The sequence below is a fragment of the Lonchura striata genome, chromosome 6 (genome assembly GCF_046129695.1).
Source record: "Lonchura striata isolate bLonStr1 chromosome 6, bLonStr1.mat, whole genome shotgun sequence".
NCBI lineage: Eukaryota > Metazoa > Chordata > Aves > Passeriformes > Estrildidae > Lonchura > Lonchura striata.
The window spans coordinates 68,977,534-68,998,112 of record NC_134608.1 but is presented as its reverse complement, the minus strand read 5'-3'; the positions used below and the strand labels follow the sequence as shown (position 1 = coordinate 68,998,112).

Genomic DNA, 20,579 nt, shown 5'->3' with positions numbered 1-20,579 from the left:
GTGACCTCTTGTTATCAGATGATAAATTGTCTCCACGAGGTGAGCTGACACCTGGAGCTTCTTCTCCAAAACCCAGGGCCTATGAAAACCACACAATGACCATTGGGTGAGAAGGGGAACTGGAAGTTCACCAGCCTCAGTGTCCTGCCAGCTCAGCCAGGCCCACGGGAACATTGGAGTCCACAACCACCAGGGACCACCAGAGAGACCCCCAGGACAGAGAAAGGCATGCAAAAGGGTAGGGGAAATATGTTAATTCTTTTGGGGAAATGATTATCACATGTGTGTTTAGTCCAGCACAATACATGAATATGTGTGCAAAATACAGAATATGAAACAGAAACTTTCCTGTACTCAGCATGCTCGGCTTTGGGAGGAGCTATCCCCTATGCATCCGGCTGAATAAAGAATGCTGCTTCTTAATGCTGCACTGGTGTTAAGCAGTTTTCTATTTTACTGAATTTTTGGTAACACTCCCACTCCCAAGGAAAGCTCTGTCTCCTGCTGTTCACAAACAGAGAAGGGCTGGTGGCAGATGTGGGGGTCAGAGGCTGCCTGTGGCACAGTGACCATGAAATAATCAAGTTTTCAATGATCTGTGAAAGAAGGAGGGGCAGCAACAAAACTTCCACACTGGAATTAGGAAGGGCAGACTTTGGCCTGTTTAGGATGCTGTTTTAGGGAGTCTCGAATCAGGTACTGATTTTTTAAGGGAAACAGCCCTTAAAAACCAAGGGGTCCAGTAAGGATGGACACATTTCCAGAAAGTAATCTTAAGGGGGAAGGAGCAACTTGTCCCAGTGTGGCAAAAGATGAGCTGTTGAGGAAAATGACTGGCCTGGCTGCCCATGGAGCTTTTGTGGGAACTCAGGGGAAAAAAGGACTGGCAATGCATGAAGTGTTTAAGGATGTTGTTAGGTTATGAAGAAAGAAAAGGAGAGAGCTGAAAGCTTAGTTGGAAATTAACCAGGTAGCTTCTGTAAAAAGAATAAAAACTGTTTTTATAAAAACATGAATAGCAAAAGGAGGGAGAAGGAGAACCTCTACTCTTTATTGGAAGCAGTGCAGAACATAGTAACTAAAGATAAGGAAAGGGCCAGGCTACTTAACATCTTCTTTGTCTCGATTTTCGACATATGGACAGGTTGGCCTCAGGACAAGAGTTCTCCTGAGCTGGAAGAGGGACACAAGGAGAAAGACAGACCCCTGTAATCCAGGAGGAAGCAGCTGCTGACCTGCTGAGCCACACAGATGCTCAAAGGTGCATGGGATCAGATGGGATCCATCCTAGGGGGATGAGGGACCTGGTGGATGAGCTCCCCAAGCTGCTCCCTATCATTTACCATCAGTCCTGGCTCACCAGGGAGGTCCCAGAGCACTGGAGGTGCCAGTGTGAGCCCATCCCCAAGAAGGGCTGGAAGGAGGATCTGGGGAGCTCCAGGCCTGTCAGCCTGACCTCGGTGCCCGGCAAGGTTATGGAACAGATCACCTTGAGAGCCACCACAGGGCACCCACAGGATGGCCGAGGGGTCAGAGCCAGCCAGCATGGATTTAAGAGGGGCAGGTCCTGCCTGAGCAACCTGATCTCCTTTTACAACCAGGTGACCCACTTGTGGATGTGGGAAAGGCTGTGGATGTGTCCATCTGGACTTCAGCAAAGCCATGGACACTGTCTCTGACAGCATTCCCTGGAAAAGCTGCAGCCCACAGCTTGGGCAGGTTCCCTCCTGGCTGGGAGATGGAAGAGCTGGCTGGAGGCTGGGCCCAGAGAGGGGTGGGGATGGTGCTGCACCCAGCTGGTGTCCAGTCCCTGGTGCTGTCCCCCAGGGATCTGTGTTGGGCCCAGTCCTGTTTGACATCTTCACCGATGATCTGGGTGAGGGGATTGAGCCCACCATCCCCAAATTTGCAGATGACACCAACTTGGGTGTGAGTGTGGATCTGCTGGAGGGCAGGACAAGAAGACACAGCCTTCAGCTGCACCAGAGGAGGTTTAGGCTGGACAAGAGGAAGAAGTTCTTCACAGAAAGGGTGAGTGGGCATTGGAATGGGCAGGCCAGGGGGGAGGTGGCAGAGTCACTGTCCCTCTCCAGTGGCACTCAGTGGCATGGTCTGGGTGACAAGTCCGTATTAGGGCATTGGTTAGACTTGGTGATCCCAAAGGTCTTTTCCAGACTATTTGATTCTGTCATTCTGTGATGATTGGGACACTCTGGGGCCATTGTGACACTGCAGGTCCTCGTGGAACTAAGAGGACACTGTGCAGCCCCATAGAACCAGGGCTCCATTGTGGTGCTCTGGGGCCAAATGGAACCAGGGAGTCCCCGTGACACTGGGTCCTGGTGGAACCACAGAGGCCATTGTGACACTGCGGGGCCGCGTGTGACCAAGGGGTTTCACCACTGTGACACTGCCAAACCAAGGAGAGCATTGGGAGAATCCAGGGCCCAGTGGGACCAAGGGGCCCTTCTGACACTGCGGGGCCTCATGGAACCAAGGGGCCACTGTGACACTCTGGGGCCTCAGGGAATCTGGAAGGCCCTTGTGACACTGTGTGGCCTCGTGGAAACAAGGAGTCCATTGTGACACTGAGGGGACTTGTGGAAGCACAGAGAGCATTGTGACAGTGGGACCTCATGTGACCATGGGGCCTTTGTGACACCCTGGGGCCCCATGGAACCAAGGGGCCACTGTGAAACTGCGGCACCAACGAGAACATTGTGACACTGTGAACCCCATGGAGCCAAGGAGTCCATTGTCACATTTTGGGGCCCCATGGAACCAAGGAGACCAGTGTGACAGTGCAGGGCCTGGTGAATCCAAAGGGACATTGTGACACTGAGGGGCCCCTTGGAACCAAGGACATCTTTGCAGATGAAACCAAGGTGGATCTGCTGGAGGGTAGGAGGGCTCTGCACAGGGCCCTGGACAGGCTGGATCCAGAGCCCAAATCCAGCAAGGTGAGGTTTAACAAGTCCAAGTTCCGGGTCCTGCACTTTGGGCACAACAACCCCTGCAGCACTACAGGCTGGGGACAGAGTGGCTGGACAGCAGCCAGGCAGAAAGGGACCTGCAGGGACTGATGGACAGCAGGCTGGACATGTGCCAGCAGTGTGCCCAGGTGGCCAAGAAGGCCAATGGCTCCTGGCCTGGATCAGGAATGGTGTGGCCAGCAGGACCAGAGCTGCTGTGCCAGCACTGATCTGCCCCAGCTCTACACACAGACATTGCTGCTGCAGCTCCAGAGAATGCAGCAAAAGGGCATCTCTGCAGAAAACTCTGCTGGGAGATAATTTAGTTCCTTAAATCCACCAAGAGTTCAACCCCTCATTGACACAGTTTGCGGGCACAGGGAAGGTGGAGGTAAACAAAATGAGAAATGGCACAAACAATGATACTTTTTTGTGGGCAATCTGAAAAACCTAAAACAAAGTAAAAAAGCACCTCTATAATGAAACCAACAATTTGTATCAAAGATTACTTTTATTACAAGTGATTTGCAGAAATTGGCCAGCTATTTAATGTTTCTGAAACCATCCAGTCATCAGTCTCCTCACTGCAGTCTTGAGCTCCTGGTTCCTCAGGCTGTAGAGGAGGGGGTTCAGGGCTGGAGGCACCACCGAGTACAGAACTGACAGGGACAGATCCAGGGATGGGGAGGACTTTGAGGGAGGCTTCAGGTAGGCAAATACACCAGTGCTGACAAACAGAGAGACCACGGCCAGGTGAGGGAGGCAGGTGGAAAAGGCTTTGTGCCGTCCCTGCTCAGAGGGGATCCTCAGCACAGCCCTGAAGATCTGCACATAGGAGAAAATAATGAACACAGAACAACACAATGACAAACTACCAGTAGCCACAAGAAGCCCAAGTTCCCTGAGATAAAACTTGGAGCAGGAGAGCTTGAGGATCTGTGGGATTTCACAGAAGAACTGGCCCAGGACATTTCCATGGCACAGAGGCAGGGAAAATGTATTGGCTGTGTGTAGCACAGCACTGAGAAAGGCACTGGCCCAGGCAGCTGCTGCCATGTGGGCACAAGCTCTGCTGCCCAGGAGGGTCCCGTAGTGCAGGGGTTTGCAGATGGACACGTAGCGGTCGTAGCACATGATGGTCAGCAGATAGAACTCTGCTGAGAGGAAGAACAGAAAGAAAAAAACTTGTGCAGCACATCCTGCGTAGGAGATGTTCCAGGTGTCCCAGAGGGAATTGTGCATGGCTTTGGGGACAGTGGTGCAGATGGAGCCCAGGTCGCTGAGGGCCAGGTTGAGCAGGAAGAAGAACATGGGCGTGTGCAGGTGGTGGCCGCAGGCTACGGCGCTGATGATGAGGCCGTTGCCCAGGAGGGCAGCCAGGGAGATGCCCAGGAAGAGGCAGAAGTGCAGGAGCTGCAGCTGCCGCATGTCTGCCAGTGCCAGCAGGAGGAAGTGGCTGATGGAGCTGCTGTTGGACATTTACTGTGGCTGCACATGGGCACCTGTTCATGGAGAAAGGACAGGGACAAGTCAGGAGAGGCTGCTTGGAGCCAGACCTGGGCCATTCCCTGTAGCCTGTCCTGCTGGGACTCACCCACCCTTGTTCCTGCTCTGGGAAAACCTTTGGTTGCAATCAAAGCACAATCTCACTTCCAGATCACACTGGGATAAAGCATACCCTGCCCAGAGCAGAGGGATCCCTGAGTGTCTCACCCTCTCCAAAGGTCTCTGGGCAAGGTCTCAGCACCCCTTTGTGCCAAGGACACTCACGGCTCCCTTGGCCAACCCAGCAGCATTTCCTCACCTGTGGCAGCTCTGCACTTCCCTGCGGGACATTCAGGGAACTCCCAGAGGCTCTGGTACAGATCTGCACCCAGGAGGGCAGCTCAGAGCTGGAAAGGGCACAGGAAGGAGATCCCTGGCTGTGCCCATGATGGGATCTCAGGGAGGGGCTCAGCTCATTCCCCTTTCCCATGGACTGCTTTATCCTCAGCCCCAGAGGTCCCAGGGAAGCTTGGACACCCCATTCCCATGGACACCCCTGCGTGGCAGGAATGGCAAGGGCAGTGTCTGACTCAGCTGCTGCGAATGCCAGAGCCTCCCTGAGAGCCCAGATAACAGTAACAATACATGGGGAGTGCAGAAATAAGAGAAGATGTTGTGGGGCTGTGCCTGAGAGGGCAGGGCAGAGACAGCCGGGCACTCAGGACAGTGTTCCCGTGCCCAGCTGTGCCTGGCACCTCCCACACACCAACAGTGCCCTCCTGCCCCAGCTCTGCCCTGCTCAGCCCCCTCTGCTTCCCTGAGCATCTCCCTGGGCCTGGACATCCCTTCCTGAGAGGTGCCTTGTCCCTGCCAGCGCTCACAGAGCCCATCCCACCCTGTGTGCCCTCGGCCCAGCCCTACAGAAACCTGCCTGTGTGCAGGGCCCTGGCTGGGGCAGGCTCTGTGTGCAGCTGGGCAAGGGCAGCTCAGGAGAGCCCTGCTGGGCCCTGCAGAGGTGATGCTGCTGCTGCCCAGGGCTGAGGAGTGGCTGAAGGCCCTTTGGGAGGCTCCCAGCAGAGAGACTGACCACCCAAAGTCACAGTTCTGGAGTCTCTGCAAATGTTCAAACATTCCTTTGATGATCCTGTGTGTCCCTTTCAACTCAGAATGTTCTGTGATTCTGGGATTACAATTCCTGTTCTGCTTCTCTCATCCCCCTGTTGTCTATAATCAAAAGAGAAAAAAATCCCTTGCAACAGTGTTAGAGGAGTAAAGTAAGAACCAGACTTTTATTGGAAGCTTCCAAGTGTCCCTGTTGGAATGGGGCACACCCAGCCCCTGATTTCAATAATTTATTAAGGTTGATTATTTAGGATATTTAACAGGAACATCCAATGGCAGATTCAGTACCCAGTTACACACCCCTGGCTCAACCCACTGGAGTAAGTCCAAAGCCTTTTTTGTCCCAGTTTTTGTTATCACTGCTCACATTCAAAAGCCAAAATATTCTTGTGGGTTCTTTCCCTGATAAAAAGACTATGTAGCACTTTAAAAATGTATTTAGACAGGTTATAGTTCTAAAATCTAAGACAAGATAAGGAAAGGTACTAGAGTTAATTAAGGACTATAATTACATTAAGTATAGAATAGTAGTTAAATAGAGTTAATTAAGAGTCTAATAGAGTTAGGTAAGGATTATAATTTTATAACTAAATAACAGTAATTTACAGAACTATGAATATATGAAAAATATATGAAAAGCAAAAATATTTTTGTCATCATCCCAAATTTCCCACCCTGCTCCAAGCAGAAAATTGAAAACACTCTCAGGAAAGCTCCTGACCTTTACAGCAATCCCAGGCTTACCTTCTTTGGGAAGTGTCCTCCGGAGCTGTCTCCAGGCTGGTCTGGAGCTGGGAGCAGCCCTGCCCCAGCCAGCCCCTCTCAGCAGCAGCACCTGCCCTGCTTAGGGTGGCTCCTTCCCCCCACAGCTCCTGGCCAGCGCTGGGAGCAGCTCCAGGGCCGGCTGAGAGCTGTCCCTGGCAGGCAGCAGAGTCCCTGGCCCAGCACAGCGCCCTGGGCTGCAGGACCCTGCTCTGCAGGACAGCCCAGGGCACCCCTGGCTGCTCTGCACAGGAGATGAGCAGAGAATGCACTCACAGGGTCTGTGGGCATTGGCATGTTCCAGCTTTAGGAGATCTCTCCAGGAGCTGCAGCTGCATTGTCCTGCAGCCAGAGGTTCCTGTGCCAAGGGCTGGCAGTGATTCTGCCCCAGGCACTTCTCAGCCCCTTCCCAGCCCTGACTGATTGAAGCTCTCTGTGCCTCTGTGCTGTGCCTGGGCTGGCTGCAGGCAGTGCCCCAGCCCTGCTGGGCTGGGAGAAGAGCTGCTCAGCAAGAGAAATGTGCTTTTGAAGCTCTGCTTGGTTGCCAGGATCACCCTCTGTGCCAGGAGCCCAGCACAGCTCAGCAGCACAGACACAGCACAAGGACTTTAATGACCCTCTGGGGCTTTGTGCTCAGCCCTGAACATCAGGCCCTGAGAGGGAGCTGCAGAAACCTCTCCAGAGCTCCAAGTCAGAATCCAACTCCAAAGTTTCTTGGACTTTTAATGGGTCCCACTGAGGGACACGACTGAGAAAGTGTCCCCAGGCCCCAGGCAGAGCAGAGAACTGGAGGCACTGATGCCAGGTGGGGACAAAGAGAAGCCAAGTCTTGGTGCCCTGGGGCACAGCAGGGTCTGTGCCACCAAGGGCTGTGAGGAGACACCTTGTCCTGAGGCCCTGGGGCCTCCTGGCACAGCCCCAGCCAGGCTGGGCACTGTCAGCCCCTGGTCCTGCCTTCAGCATCCCCCCCAATGCCCACATCCCAGTGGGGTCAAGGATCTCCTGGAAGGAGTCCCTGGGGAGTCTTGGTCAGGAATGGCCCTGGGGGCTCCTTCATGCTCCCAGGGACTGCAAGTTTTTCAAAGGACTTTGGCTTTTGCTTTTGACTTGGAGTTACTGAGAGCTTTCTGCAATTATGGCCTCCAATATTCTGCTGTAATTAGTCCCTGGAGAGGCTTTGTCAGGAACAACACTCAGTGGGACTCATTAATTCTTCAAGGTACTTCAGTTCTTTTAAGGTATTTCGTGATTCCCTTTTGATACAGACTCTGTGAGAGGTTTGTGCAATCATGACCTCCAATTATCTGCTTTAATGAGTCCCTTGAGAGCATTATACTGACACGCAGGGGGCTCATTAATACTTCGAGATACTCAAGGTTTTTAAGGTACTTTGGATTTTCCTTTCCACACTGAGTCTCTGAGAGTTTTTTGTGCCATCCTGGCCTCCAATTCTCTCCTCCAAGGAGTCCATGAGGAGCCTGTGTTAGGTATGGACCTCAGTGGGTCCCATTAATGCCTTGTGACACTTTGGGTGTTTCCTCTGACTCTGACTCCGGGAAAGGTTTGTGCAATCTCCTCTCAGGCCCTGAGGTTCCAGGGCTCAGCTCCAAATGCACCACGGGGCTCCTTAGGATCAAGCAAGTTCTAACAAACCATGGCTCTGCCTTGATTTCTCTCTTGTCTGGGGCAGTTCATCAGGAAGTTCCTTTAGATGTTTTGGTTCACCAGTTTGAGATTTCTCGGTCAATGCATTAGTTAGTGTGGTTGGTTCAGTGCTGGTTAATTACCAGTACATTCACTAGAATATACTTACGAATTTCCTGCTCTAAGATTGGATTAGGAGAAAGGCAAAGTGGACTAAAATATTAAGAGGATAAAGAAAAGTTTGTTAACAATAACTAAAAGAAAGAGTAATAAAGATCAGAACAAAACTTTCAGAACAGCTCTCCTCCTCTTCATGCAACCACTTCTTCCTTAGTGACCATTTAAAGAGTCAAAACCTCAAATTTTAAGTCAGTTTACCACGTCTAGGATAGTCTTTCTTCAGTTCACTTAGGGAGAGAAGTTCCTCTTCTTAATGTTATGGAGACTTCTCCACAAGAAACCGTTTATCTTATGGCTTTTCATTTCCATGAATAACAGCTACCTGGAAAGATCTGCAATCATTATGTCCATGCCATTTTTTCACAGTTTTCCCACAGCTGTGTTTAGAGGCCATGTCAATTTATGGGGTATTAGTTTAAAGATCAGCTGTTTAAGAGCAAAAGTTCTCTTCATCTCTTTCTGAAATCATCTCTGGGAACAGAGATCTTCTCATGCTGAGGGCACAGGGTCTCATCACTCTACTCTTTGGCTGTTCAAACTTCTCATGGGATCACAGCTACTGCAACATTTGCTTACTTTAGCATGGAGGCCTTTGCTGAACTAGTCATCTCCCCATACTTTTCAATGCCTTATAGAGAAAAGGAGAGTCTGATGTATCAATGACATCCTTCTCCACAGCTTTAGCAGAGGATTTCAGCCCCAAGATCAAGGCATCCCCTCATCCCTCCTATCTGGGACTCACCTTCCCCTTCAGTTACCTTGGTGTCTTCATGTTGCTCTTCTGTGTGCCTGCCCTGTGTCCTTTTCTCTCACTGGAGGGAGGATGGCAGCAGTGGAAGGGTCAATATCTCCCCTTGGCCTGCAGACGGTTCCATGACCCTGGCCGGACTCGGTGGCCAATTCTAATTTTGGCCATGGTTCCTGAACATGAAGACCAGTTCTTTTCCATAGGAATGAAGGAACAGAGCCCCACTGTTTTAGGGGAAGAAGAGGCCTGACCACCAGAGGACAAGGGCAGCCAGAGCTGCCAGATTTTATTCTGAGAGATGCCCTTGAATATAGGGCATGTTTTAGGCAGAATGTCAGTATTAGCTATGGGCATCTGAAAAGATGGAGAGTTCTTTTCCATAGCAAGAAATGCACAGATCCCCAGTGCTCCAGGAGCTGATGAGAGGCAGCTCTTGACATCCCAACATCAGCCAGACCTGTCAGGTGGCCCCTGGCAGGCCAAGCCAGTCAGACCTGCTCCATGTTCCCTCAGTTCCATGGGGCCCCACAGTGTCCCAATGGTCCCTTGCTTCCAGGAGGCCCTGAGGTGTCACAATGCCCCCTTGGTGACACCAGGCCCTGAAGGGTCAGAATGGTCTCCATGGTTCCATCAGGCCCCACAGAGTCATAATGGTCTCTGGGTCCATGAAGCCCCACAGTGTCACCATGGCCCCTTGGTTCCATGGGCTCCAGTGGTGCCACAATGATCCCCTTGGTTCCATGAGGTGCCCACAGTGTCACAGTGATCTCTATGGGAAGGAAAGAACCGAGCCCCAGTGTGGCAGGGGCAGCCAGCAGAAGCCAAGGCCAGCTAGATTTGTCAGTACTGTCAGATTTTGTCTGGGAGGAACCCTTGGATATAGGGAATTTTAGAGTTGGAATCCCAATTTCAGACATGAACACTTGGAGGAGAAGGGCTGTTCTTTGCATGGGAAGAAAAGTACAGAACAATGGTGTTTGAGGGGCAGATGAAAGGTGGCCACCAGAGCCCTAAGGCAGCCAGACCTCTCTGTTCTGGTAGCTTTTGTCTGGAAGCAACTCTTGGATATAGGGAATTTGGGAAGTGGAACTGCAAGTATGGCCATTTCTGTGTAGATAAGAAAGACGGTTCTTTTCCATAGGAAGGAAAGAACAGAGCTCTAGTGTTTCAAAAGCAGGTGAGAGGCAGCCCATGTGTTTCAGAAGAGACCAACGGCAGCCAGACCTTTCTGTCCTGGCTGCTTTCACTTGGGAGCATCCTTGAATGTACAGAGTTTTGGACGTGGAATCCCAGTTTTGGCCATGGGCACCTAGACAGGATGAATTATTTTTTCCTATAAGAAAAAGAAGTGTGAAGTCCAAGTGTCCTGGAAGATGATGAGAGGTGGCCCCCATTAGGCCAAGCCAGCCATACCTTGGCACCTTTCATCTAGGGGCTATCCTTGGACACAGGGCATTTTAGAGGGCAAATATCAATTTTGGCTGTGGGCACCTGGACAGGAAGAAGAGTTCTTTTCATGAGGAAGTAAAGCACAGAGTCTGAATGTTTCAGAGGCACATGAGTGCCAGGCCTCAGAAGCCAAGGCCAGCCAGACATGTCTCTGACCTATCTTAGCAGCTTTTGTCTGGGAGCTATCATTGGATATAGGAAATTCTGGAGGCAGATCCCAAATGTCATCCATGGGTGCATAGTTGAGATGGATGATTTCTTCCCATAAGAAAGAAAAGCACATGGTCCAAGAGTTTCAAAGGCAGATGAGAGATGGTCCCCAGGTGGCCAAGGCAGCCAGACCTGTCTCTCCTGGCAGATTTCATCTAAAAACAATCCTTGCAATATAAGAAAATTTGGAGAAGGAATCCTGGTTTTGGCCCTGGGTCCCTGGAAGAGCAGGACAGTTCTCTCCCATAGAAAGGAAAGTCCAGAGACCCAGTGCTTCAGGGGCAGATGAGAACCACCCCTTGACATGCCAAGGTCAGCCAGACCTGTCAGGTGGTCCCCAGGAGGCCCAGCCAGCCAGACCCGTTCCATGTTCCCTTGGTTCTGTGGGACCCCACAGTGTCACAATGGTCTCCTTGGTTCCATGAAGCCCTGGAGTGTCACAATGTTCCCCTTGCTTCTGCAGTGTCACAATGGCCCTGTGCTTCCATGAGGCCTTGGAATGTCACAATGGCTTCGTGGTTCCACAGAGCCCTGATGTGTCACAATGGCCCCTCGGCTCCATGTGCCCTCGCTGTGTCACAACGGCTCCTCTGTGACACTGCAGCTGCACAAGGTCACCATGGACCCTTGGTTCCTTGGGGTCTCTGAGTTCACAATGGTCTCCTTGATTCCATGAGGCAGCACAGTGTCACAATGGCCCCTTGGTTCCATGAGGTTCCCCAGTGTCCCTGTGGTCGCTGTCAGAGGCTGGATGAGATCCATGTCCCGAGACACCTTGGGATGCTCGGAATGCCCGTGTGGGGCCGGGGGTGGGTCAGGCCTTGGTTTGTGGTGGGACAGAGCCCCGCCCCCAGCCTGGCCTGGCAGAGCTGTCAATCACACAGCAGGGGCGGTGCTGATTGGCTGAGCTGTTAACCAATCACACACCAGCAGCTGGTGCCTCCCCTGACTCTGATTGGGCAATCACCTGGCAGTCCCACCCCAGGGGCGGGCCCATGGAGGCCCAGGGGGTTAAAAGCCGGAGCACGAGGCCAGCCCATGGTCTGGATCCTGCCTTCTCCTGGGGTTCCTCTGTTAGTGACACTGAAACCCCAGCAATTGGTGCCTGTGTGAGTGTCTTTCTATAGATCTTCTGCCTTTCTGATGTTTTCTGTTTCTTCTCCTTCTAATTCTCTTTAGCTGGAACATTTTTGGATAAATTAGTATCTTAAGGGTTAAAGGTTTTTAGGTAAAGTGGAGTAACTTAACCAAGTTAATGCTATGATAAGAGTTTTATGTTGAAGTGGATGTTGTATGAAACCCTTTGCTCAAGCTCTTTGATTGTCTATATTTTGCCAGTAAATTTTTGTGTCATTTTGACCTCTTAGCTCTGTTGGTTAGAGCACAGTGCTGGTATCACAGAAGATGTGGTTTCATTCCCTGTGTGGGCCATTCACTTAAGAGGTGGACTTGACAATCCTGGTGGGTCTCTTCCCACCAAGAATATTCTTTACATCTGGCCATGATGAGAATATCTGGTTGGTGTTTTGAAATGTAAATTTTAAGGAATTTAGAGATTTTAGAGGAGCTAAGACTTTAGTTAGAGATAAGCCATACTAGAGTTAATTAAAATAAATGAGTAGGCCTTGATGAAGTTAAGAGTTAGTAGTTAACTATTAATTGATTGCTTGTCAGCACAATGTTTAATTAGATGGATTTATAATGAAGAATATAGAAACTGACAAATAGGTTTTAGGAACATAAGACAGTTGTGGGGCTCCTCTGTTCTGAAACCAATTGAAGACAAGGAATGGGAGTTTTCGCAAGAGTTAATTTGTCATATTTGCATTAAAAAGGTAGAAAGGTCACAACAAGGAAGACTTCATTTACTTCCTCATTTTGGGACCCCTCCCCATGAAAGGGACCACCGACCCATTTCAAGGAACAAACTACACATGCTTAATAGCTTTTGGAGTGATTAGCATACGAAGCGGGGAATGGGATGTACCAAAATTATGAATATGTATTTGTATTTTGTGTATTCAATACTTGTATAGATAAAAGGACTCTGTAATCACTTGGAAGCTGTGGTGTGTATTTGGGAGCTATCCCGCATACTGCCCGGCGTCAAATAAACATACACTTTCTAACTTTATACTGTTAGTTTTTGTCTGTCACAGTTGGATATCGGTACTAGATCAACATCCTTATTTTTTTAATAAATCAGTTTCTCCTGTGTACCAAACTAAAGTAAAGGAACCTTTGGTGACCCCCAGCATTTCAGTGTTCTGGGGTTTTACAGCCCTGCAGACTCACAATGGCCTCTTGTGTCCATGAGGCCCCACAGTGTCACCCTGGCCCCTTGGTTCCATGAGGATCTGCAGGGTCACACAGGATTGTGACATTTGTCCTTGCTGCCCCTCACATCCCCCTGCCACACAAACAGCCCCGAGCCACCCGTGAGGGACAGGCCCTGCTGTGCCAGGCTGGGCTCAGGGCTTGGTCTTTCTGCTTCCCCCAGCCAGCCCAGGCCTTGCTCAGCATTGCAGTTCCCTGCTCTGAGCCTTGGGCTCCCTGCAATCCTGGCCTCAAGGATCTGCTCTCACCAGTCCCTGAGAGCCTTTGGCAGTCCCTGTCCTCAGTGGGGCCCAGTGATGCTCCAAGGGACTTGGAATTTTGCTTCTGACTCCTTGAGCAGCTTCTTCAGCCTTCTCTCAGTGCTTGAGGGTCCTGGACGGGGGCTCAAATCCACCATGGGGATCAGTAAAATACAGAAAGCCCTCAGGGCTGCTTTGCCTTCATTCAATTGTCTGCAAATCCCCAGGGCTTGTGCAGCTGATTTGAGCCAGTTTGGGGTTCTCTTAAGGAAGAAGATTTCCAAGTGCTCCTCATGACCTTTTTTTCTTCAATCAAAGGATATTTTTTATTATTTCCCTGTTCAGAGAAGAGCTGATAGAAGCATTCCCCGGGTGATCTTGACACTGAAATTCTCCTTAGGAGGTCTAGGCATGTACAAGAATGAGCCCCCTGAGGGCTGACCCTGTTTGGACAAGCTGCTCCTCACCCCCATCCTCACCATGTCTGACATCGCCCATCTGGCACTGACATCCCTGTGCCCTGCAGCAGAACCTTGTCCCTGAGCTCTGCAGCTCCATGTCCCAGCCCATTGCACCGTGTCCCACCTGCTCTCCTCAGGGCTCTGCCTACACACAGGTCCAGGAGAAGTTTTGCTCTTGGGAAAGAAAGAATGGAAAAGCCTGAGCAGGTTTCCTAAACAACAAACCCCACTCAGGAACCACCTGCTCAGTACAGGCTGCCTGGAATGGTGTCACCTTTCTACAAGGGACAGTGTGACCAGAAATGATCTCTGGAAGCAGAATTCTCTGAGTCTCCCAGATGAATTCTCTGTCCTGGTCCTTTCCCTGGATCCATGTTGCAGATGGAAGCTGCTGGGGCCATCCTCACTTTAACCTCTCTTCGGAATGCACACAGATGTTCCCAGGTGCATTAAGCAGAATTTCCCCAATGTTTCTATAAATCTTTTGTGTCCCCCATGGAACGAAGGGGCCATTTTGGCACTGAGGGGGTGACGTGGAAGCAAGGAGTCAATTGTGACCCTGGGGTCCCATGGAACCAAGGGGCCATGGTGACACAACAGGGCCACATGGATCCAGTGGTCCATTGTGACACTGTGGATCCAAGGAGACCATGGAGACACCCCCAGAACCTCATGGAACCAAGGAGTCCATGGTGACCCAGCGGGGCTGCATGGAGCCAAGGGTCCATGGTGACACTGCCCATCCAAGGAGGCCATTTGGACACTGTGGAAGCTCATGGAGCGAGGTGGCCATTGTGGCACTGAAGAACTTCATAACACCAAATATCCATGGCGACACAGCAGGACATCATGGAACCCAGGAACCGCTGTTGGCAGTGCGGAAACTCATGGAACCAGGGGCCGTGGTAGCACTGCAGAACCAACACAGCTGCTGCACCTTGTCCCCTGTCCTGCAGAGCTCCTTGGGAGGCACGGCAGGAGCAGCACCCTGGGAGCCTCAGGAATGCCCCTCTGGGATCCATGGCACACGCTCCCAGGGGCTGGAATTCCAGTTCCCAGCCAGGAAAAGATGTTCCTGCCCTTGAAGGCAAAGCTCTTATGGAAGGGCCAGAAGACAAGCTGAGCAAGATCTTAGAGTGACATTTCACTGCCAGCCTTCATAACTTCACCATTGCTTGTGATAGCTCATGGATTTGGAATGAAATCAGGGCAGGGTCTTTGGTGGGAGCTGCCCTGGGTCAAGGGAGACACTGAGAGAGAAACAGAGCAGGTAAAGAAGACAGGAGAGAAAGGAGGTGTTTTGGTTTGGAAAGACAGTTGTCTGCTAAGAAAGGCAGGAGCCTCCCCTGGAATGGAAAAATGTAGACTCTTTTTTTCTGAATTGTTATACATTTGAAATTAAGGGGGGCTCTCATGTAAAAATATGGGAGCAGGAATAACAGTTTTTTATTAGGGAGGAAAATAAAAAGATAAACATAAATTGCAGTAAACTAAAACAACACTTTCAGAGTCAGAATACAACCTGACACACTGTTGGACAGGGTGTTGGCCGCAGTCCAATTGGAATTGTGGCTGCAGCCCTCCTGGTGTGTTTCTGTTGGAGAAGTGATCCTGTAGAAAAGGGATTCTTCTTCTGAAGAGGCAGTGGAAGAGGCAGCTGTTCCTCTGGGAAATCCAGCACAGAGAAAGCTGTGTTGGTGGGCCAGAATCTCAAGACTAGATGCAGGTAGGAATGCTTGGCTCCTCCCTCTGGGCAGAACATCTCACAATGGGATGTTACAGTTCTTATCAGTCATGCAGTGACATTCAATGGTTCATTATCTGTTGAAGCAGATGTCTCCCCTGAGGGAGGATTGATTGTGGAAGAGATAAGGAAAAACTGCCCACTTAACACAGGACAACTGCCATACAGATGGCAAATAGAACACATCTTACTTTTCAGTCTGGGACAGGAGGACACAAACAAAATCAGCTGAGAAGGCAGCACTCTGAAAAGCAAACCAGAACTGACAGAAAATGAATGGGACAGAAATCAGTAATTCTGAAAGTTTTATTTATTATAAAAATAAATCGCACCCAGCCATCCCCACACAATCCTGATCCCACAACCTCAAATTTGGATCTCACTTCTCCTGATCTCCTTCCAACCCCATCTCACCCTGGAGGCTGAGGAATCAAGTAATTTTGGCACTGGACTGAGGTGGGAACCAGCCATTTTGAGGTGGGTTGTAGCTAGTTTGGGGTAAGACTGTGGGGCTTCCTGGGGGATTGAGTCATTTTGAGGTGAAAGAGCAGCCCTCCTTGGATTTTGGAGTGCAAAGATATGGAGAATACTCCCATATATCCCCCAAGAACCCACAAATCCTCCAGAATATGTTCCCAAACAGTAAATTCCACCTCAAATACCTCTTAATTGGTGGGACTTTTGACATCTCTGGTCAATAATAATTTTAGTCATTTTTCATGTGTTTCTAAGTGAAAAAGAGAAATCAGAAGAAAATTAGGGCCAGACCAAAACCAGAGACCCCTTGAGCATCCCCGGGGCACTAGACAAAACAAACTCAGCAGAAATTAAACTTAACCCTACACAAAATGCCTTGAGGAAGATTTGCTCTTCCCACAAGACACTTTTGATGGAAATGCAAATAAATCCCAAACATTAATGAACCAACAACAGAAGCAAATCTGTGGCAATTCCAAATTTCATCAGTTCCAGCACAGCTCCAACTCAGATGCTGGTGGTTCTAAAAAAAGAAACGTGGAAATTTGGCCCAATACAGATTATTAAAAGGAAGGGAAAGGTCTGTGTAGCTGTCACAAAGGTGACAGGGACCAAGAAAATAATGCTTCTCCCCCCAAGCCTGTGAATTCGAGAGTTATTTGGGATTTAGCTACTTGACCTGGGCTTCTTGTAGGACTTTTGGCAGCCTTGTGTTTCTCACCTTGGGGTGAATGATCCTTGTCAGTCTCGCTGCTATAATTTGCTCCCTTTCTTCCAGTGATTTTAACAAAATTAAGAGAGACATGGAAAGAAAGGGAAAAAGGGAGAGACAGCCAGGGAGTGACAGGGACAGAGCTCTCCCCTGGGACAGGGCAAGTGTGTCATTGTCCCCTGTGTGCGTGGCCTTCCCAGGGGTTTTACACAGGAGCCAGTTTGGGTAAGGGGGGTGGTGTTCACCCCCCACCCCAAGCAGGGATTGCCTCACTGTTTCCGGTTACAGTGTCAGATGTAACCAAAAGTGTTTTTAGTCACCATCTCCATAAACTGTTATCAACAGGTGGGGCAGTGTTCTTTATCTCTTCCATGGCTCAGCCCTGATAACGCCCTCCAGGGGCCATCTTCTGTTAATGGGCCATTGAGTGTCACTGCAGCACTGATAAAATTACATCATCCCATTGTGGGATGCTCCACCCAGGGGGAGGAACCAAGCATTCCTACCTGGATATAATCTAACCCTTGCAACACCACGACCACCTTGGCTACTGGATTCCCAGAGGACCAGAGCTGCATAAGCACCACTGGACCTTCAGAGGAAGACCAGACCCTTCTAGAGGATCACAGCTTTGACAGAATCACGTTCATCACTCCAGCTGGACTGCAGCCACCATTTCATCAGACTGCTACCACCACACTGACTATCGGGGTGTCAGGTTATATCCTGACTCTGTCAGATTAAGCCAGTGTTTCTCTATCATTGCCGTGATCTTAATTTTCTTATTAAATTGTCATTCTGGCTTAGACTCTCCCTGGTTTGCCTTGAAACCAGTACAAAACTCACTGTGCTTATCCCTTGTTTTCCTCCCAAAACAGATTTTCCCGTCCCCAACCCTTTGCCAGATGGAAAAGGCTATGAGGAAGAGGAAGATGCCCTGGGACACTGAGGCAGGTGAGGAGGAAGTCAGTGCCCCTTTCTCCCTCTCTCCTGCTCCATCTCCCAGCCCAGCATGGCCCCCAGCTGCAGGACAGCCCCGCTGCCGGTGCCCTCCTGCCGGGGACGCACTGGGGGGATCTCCTTGCCCTTCCCTGTGGCACAGAGGCAAATCCCATCCTCTCCTTATCCTTCCTACCCCAGAGAAGGAGCTGCGGATGGAGACCAGGAAAGACAAATCCCTGCAGCAGAACCTCATGGAAGAAGCCTTTTTGAGCAACTCCACAGCGCAGGAATCCAACAGGGAGGAAAATCCCTGGAGATCCCACAGGAGGAAGGTCTGCAAGCCCAGCCCAGGATGCTCTGAGGAGGAAAGACCCACCCTGGGCCAGGAAGGTGGGCAGAGCTTCAGCCAGAGCTCAGAGCTGGTGGTCCCTGAGAAGCTTCCTGATGGGGAGAAGCCCTACAGGTGCTTGGAGTGTGGGAATAGCTTCAGGCAGAGCAACAGTCTGAAACGACACCTGATGATCCACACCGGGGAATGGGCCTACGAGTGTGGGGAGTGTGGGAAGGGCTTCAGCTGCAAATCCCACCTTGTCAGGCACTTACACATCCACACTGGGGAGAGGCCCTACAAGTGTGGGGAGTGTGGGAAGGGATTCATCTCCAACTCCCACCTTGTCAGGCACTTACACATCCACACTAGGGAGAGGCCCTACAAGTGTGCAGAGTGTGGGAAGCTATTCAGCTGGAGCTCCGACCTCATCATCCACCAATGCATCCACACTGGGGAGAGGCCCTACGAGTGTCCCCAGTTTGGGAAGAGCTTCACCCGGAGCTCTCACTTGACCAGACACCAACGGAGCCACCAGTAAAGGGAAGTCCTGAAAATTCCCCAGCTGCAGGAAGAGCTTTGTGCACTGCTCCAGCTTCATCCCCCATTGGAAGACCACGTTGGGAAGAGCCCTGGTGATCCATGTTCCCTGTGATCCATGCTGGGAAGACACCTGTCACTTTTCCTGCCCCTACCAATGGCCTGATATGGGATTGAAGGACATGAGGGTCTGGCCATGGCCCTGTCACTACATTCACTCCCACCTCAGGTCATTGCCAGGGACAGCAAAGAGACTCTCTCTTTCCCTGAGGAGAAGGGTTTCCTTTCCATGCAGGAGGAAACACGTGGCCAGGAAGATACAATTGATGGTGATGTAGTTTTCCCTGTAACTAGTTTTTCTTATCCCTTCTGTTGTCAATATTTTTTCTGTTTCTGTTTGTTCCTTATTTTGTTGCTGTTCCCAGTAAATTGTTCTTATCCCAGCTAGGGATCTTTCCCTTTTTTCCCTCAATGGAAGGTGAGAGGGCAACGAGTGCCAGCGGGGTTTTAGTGGGAGCAGGAAATTGAGAAATGCCATTCCTGAGCCCCGGCCTGTGGAAACCGAGCATCCCAGCTGGTGCCAGCCCTGGTGGCCATGGCAGCAGCCTTGGGAGCGGGTCCCTGGCTGGGGCTGAGGGAACCTCTTCACTCTGGTGCCCAGGGACAGGAGTGGAGGGAGCGGCTGCAGCTGAGTCGGGGCAGGCTTAGGTTGGATCTCAGGAAAAGGTTTTTGCCCAGAGGCTGCTGGGGCACTGCCCAGGCTCCCCAGGGAAGGGTCCCAGCTCCAGGGCTCTCTGAGCTCCAGCAGCGTTTGGACAGCGCTGCCAGGCCCAGGCTGGCAGTGTTGGGGTGTCCTATGCAGGGCCAGCACTTGGACTCGAGGATCCTGATGGGTCCCTCCCAGCTCAGCCAATTCTGTGGTTCTGGGATCCCATGAGCCTGGGGATGGGAGTGCCAATGGTTGCCATGGCAATGGGCTCCAGGCCTGAGCTGGTGTCCATGGCAACCACCCCTGGCATGGGGTCTCCATGGAGCTGTCCAGGGACTGACCATAGCAACAGGAGCTGGGGATGGTTGCCATGGAAACTGACCATAGAAAAAGGGTTTCCTGGTGATGGTTGCCATGGAAACTGACCATAGCAACAGGGGCTGGGGATGGTTGCCATGGAAACTGACCATAGAAAAAGGGTTTCCGTGTGATGGTTGCCATGGAAACTGACCATAGCAACAGGGTTTCCTGGTGATGGTTGCCTCCTTAGAATGAGATTTGTCACTGGACCTCAGAGGGGTTCCATGGGGACTTTCCAAGAGTCTCCAGGCTGTTTAAGAGCTGGAATGTCACACACAGAGACAGGGGCTCCATGGAGCCCTCCCAAAGGTTTATGGGGATGACAAAGAGCCGTGTGGTCAGAGGCATTCACAGCCATTCCATGGTGACTTCCCAGGGCACCTTGGGCTGCAAAGGCACCTATCTGTCACAGACACTCACGGGGGCTCCACAGTGACATCCCAGGTGTCCCCAGGCTGCCAAAGAGCCAGGATGTCACACACACTCCTGTCATGTGCAGAGTGGGAGCTTCAGGCAAAAGCTTTATTGCTTTATTGGAGAAACTCCTGCTGAGTCATGAGATGGAGACACCTAGCAGCCACCATGGGTTCTAAAAGCCCTGAAGAGCCTCCTGACTTCTAAAATTCCTTTTAAGAGAAGAGACTGGGAGTGACTGGATCCAATCCCGGCCCCAGAATTTGTCAAAGGTTAATGAATAAACGATTGGATGGGTAGAATTGAACAATTTGTCAATGCAATTGGTCCCACAGGATTAATGATGGAATACCAGATATATTTACATAAATACAATCTGATCATGATTAGACAATAAGCTCTTAACCAGAGTTATTTACTCCACAGTCCAGAAGCTACAACACCTATAGGATATTCTGCTCTATGAAGCAATTTTGAAGTCAGCAGGGCCTTGCTGGAGTGGTTTGAGCCCATTGCAGGCAGAGCCTCCTGCTCCAGCAGGAACTGCCTTTCCTGTGCCAGGAGCAGGGCAGGTCCTGCTGCAGGAACAGCCCCAGGCCAGCCCCAGCACAGGGAAGGCCTCGGGCACAAGGGCAGAGTGCCGTGCTGGGAGCTGTGCCAGGGACAGCCCGAGGCACCAAAGGCACCTTGGCAGCAGCAGCTGCTTGCAGGGCATGGCCAGAAGCCTCCCTTGCAATCCGGCCT

At 50.9% G+C, this 20,579-nt stretch overlaps 2 protein-coding genes across 2 annotated transcripts in view; one reads left to right on the top strand and one right to left on the bottom strand.

Annotated features, from left to right (window-relative positions):
* Positions 1-20,579, top strand: part of LOC144246561 (uncharacterized) — a 1,050,450-nt gene that overhangs the window by 222,289 nt on the left and 807,582 nt on the right. Inside the window, exon 4 of the mRNA XM_077784471.1 lies at positions 17,875-18,285. Within this exon, the coding sequence (XP_077640597.1) occupies positions 17,875-18,285 (411 nt within the window). The remainder of the gene's footprint in view (positions 1-17,874; positions 18,286-20,579) is intronic.
* LOC144246446 (olfactory receptor 14J1-like) lies at positions 3,519-4,451 on the bottom strand. The gene has a single exon (XM_077783839.1). The coding sequence runs from the start codon at positions 4,449-4,451 to the stop codon at positions 3,519-3,521; it is 933 nt and encodes a 310-aa protein (XP_077639965.1).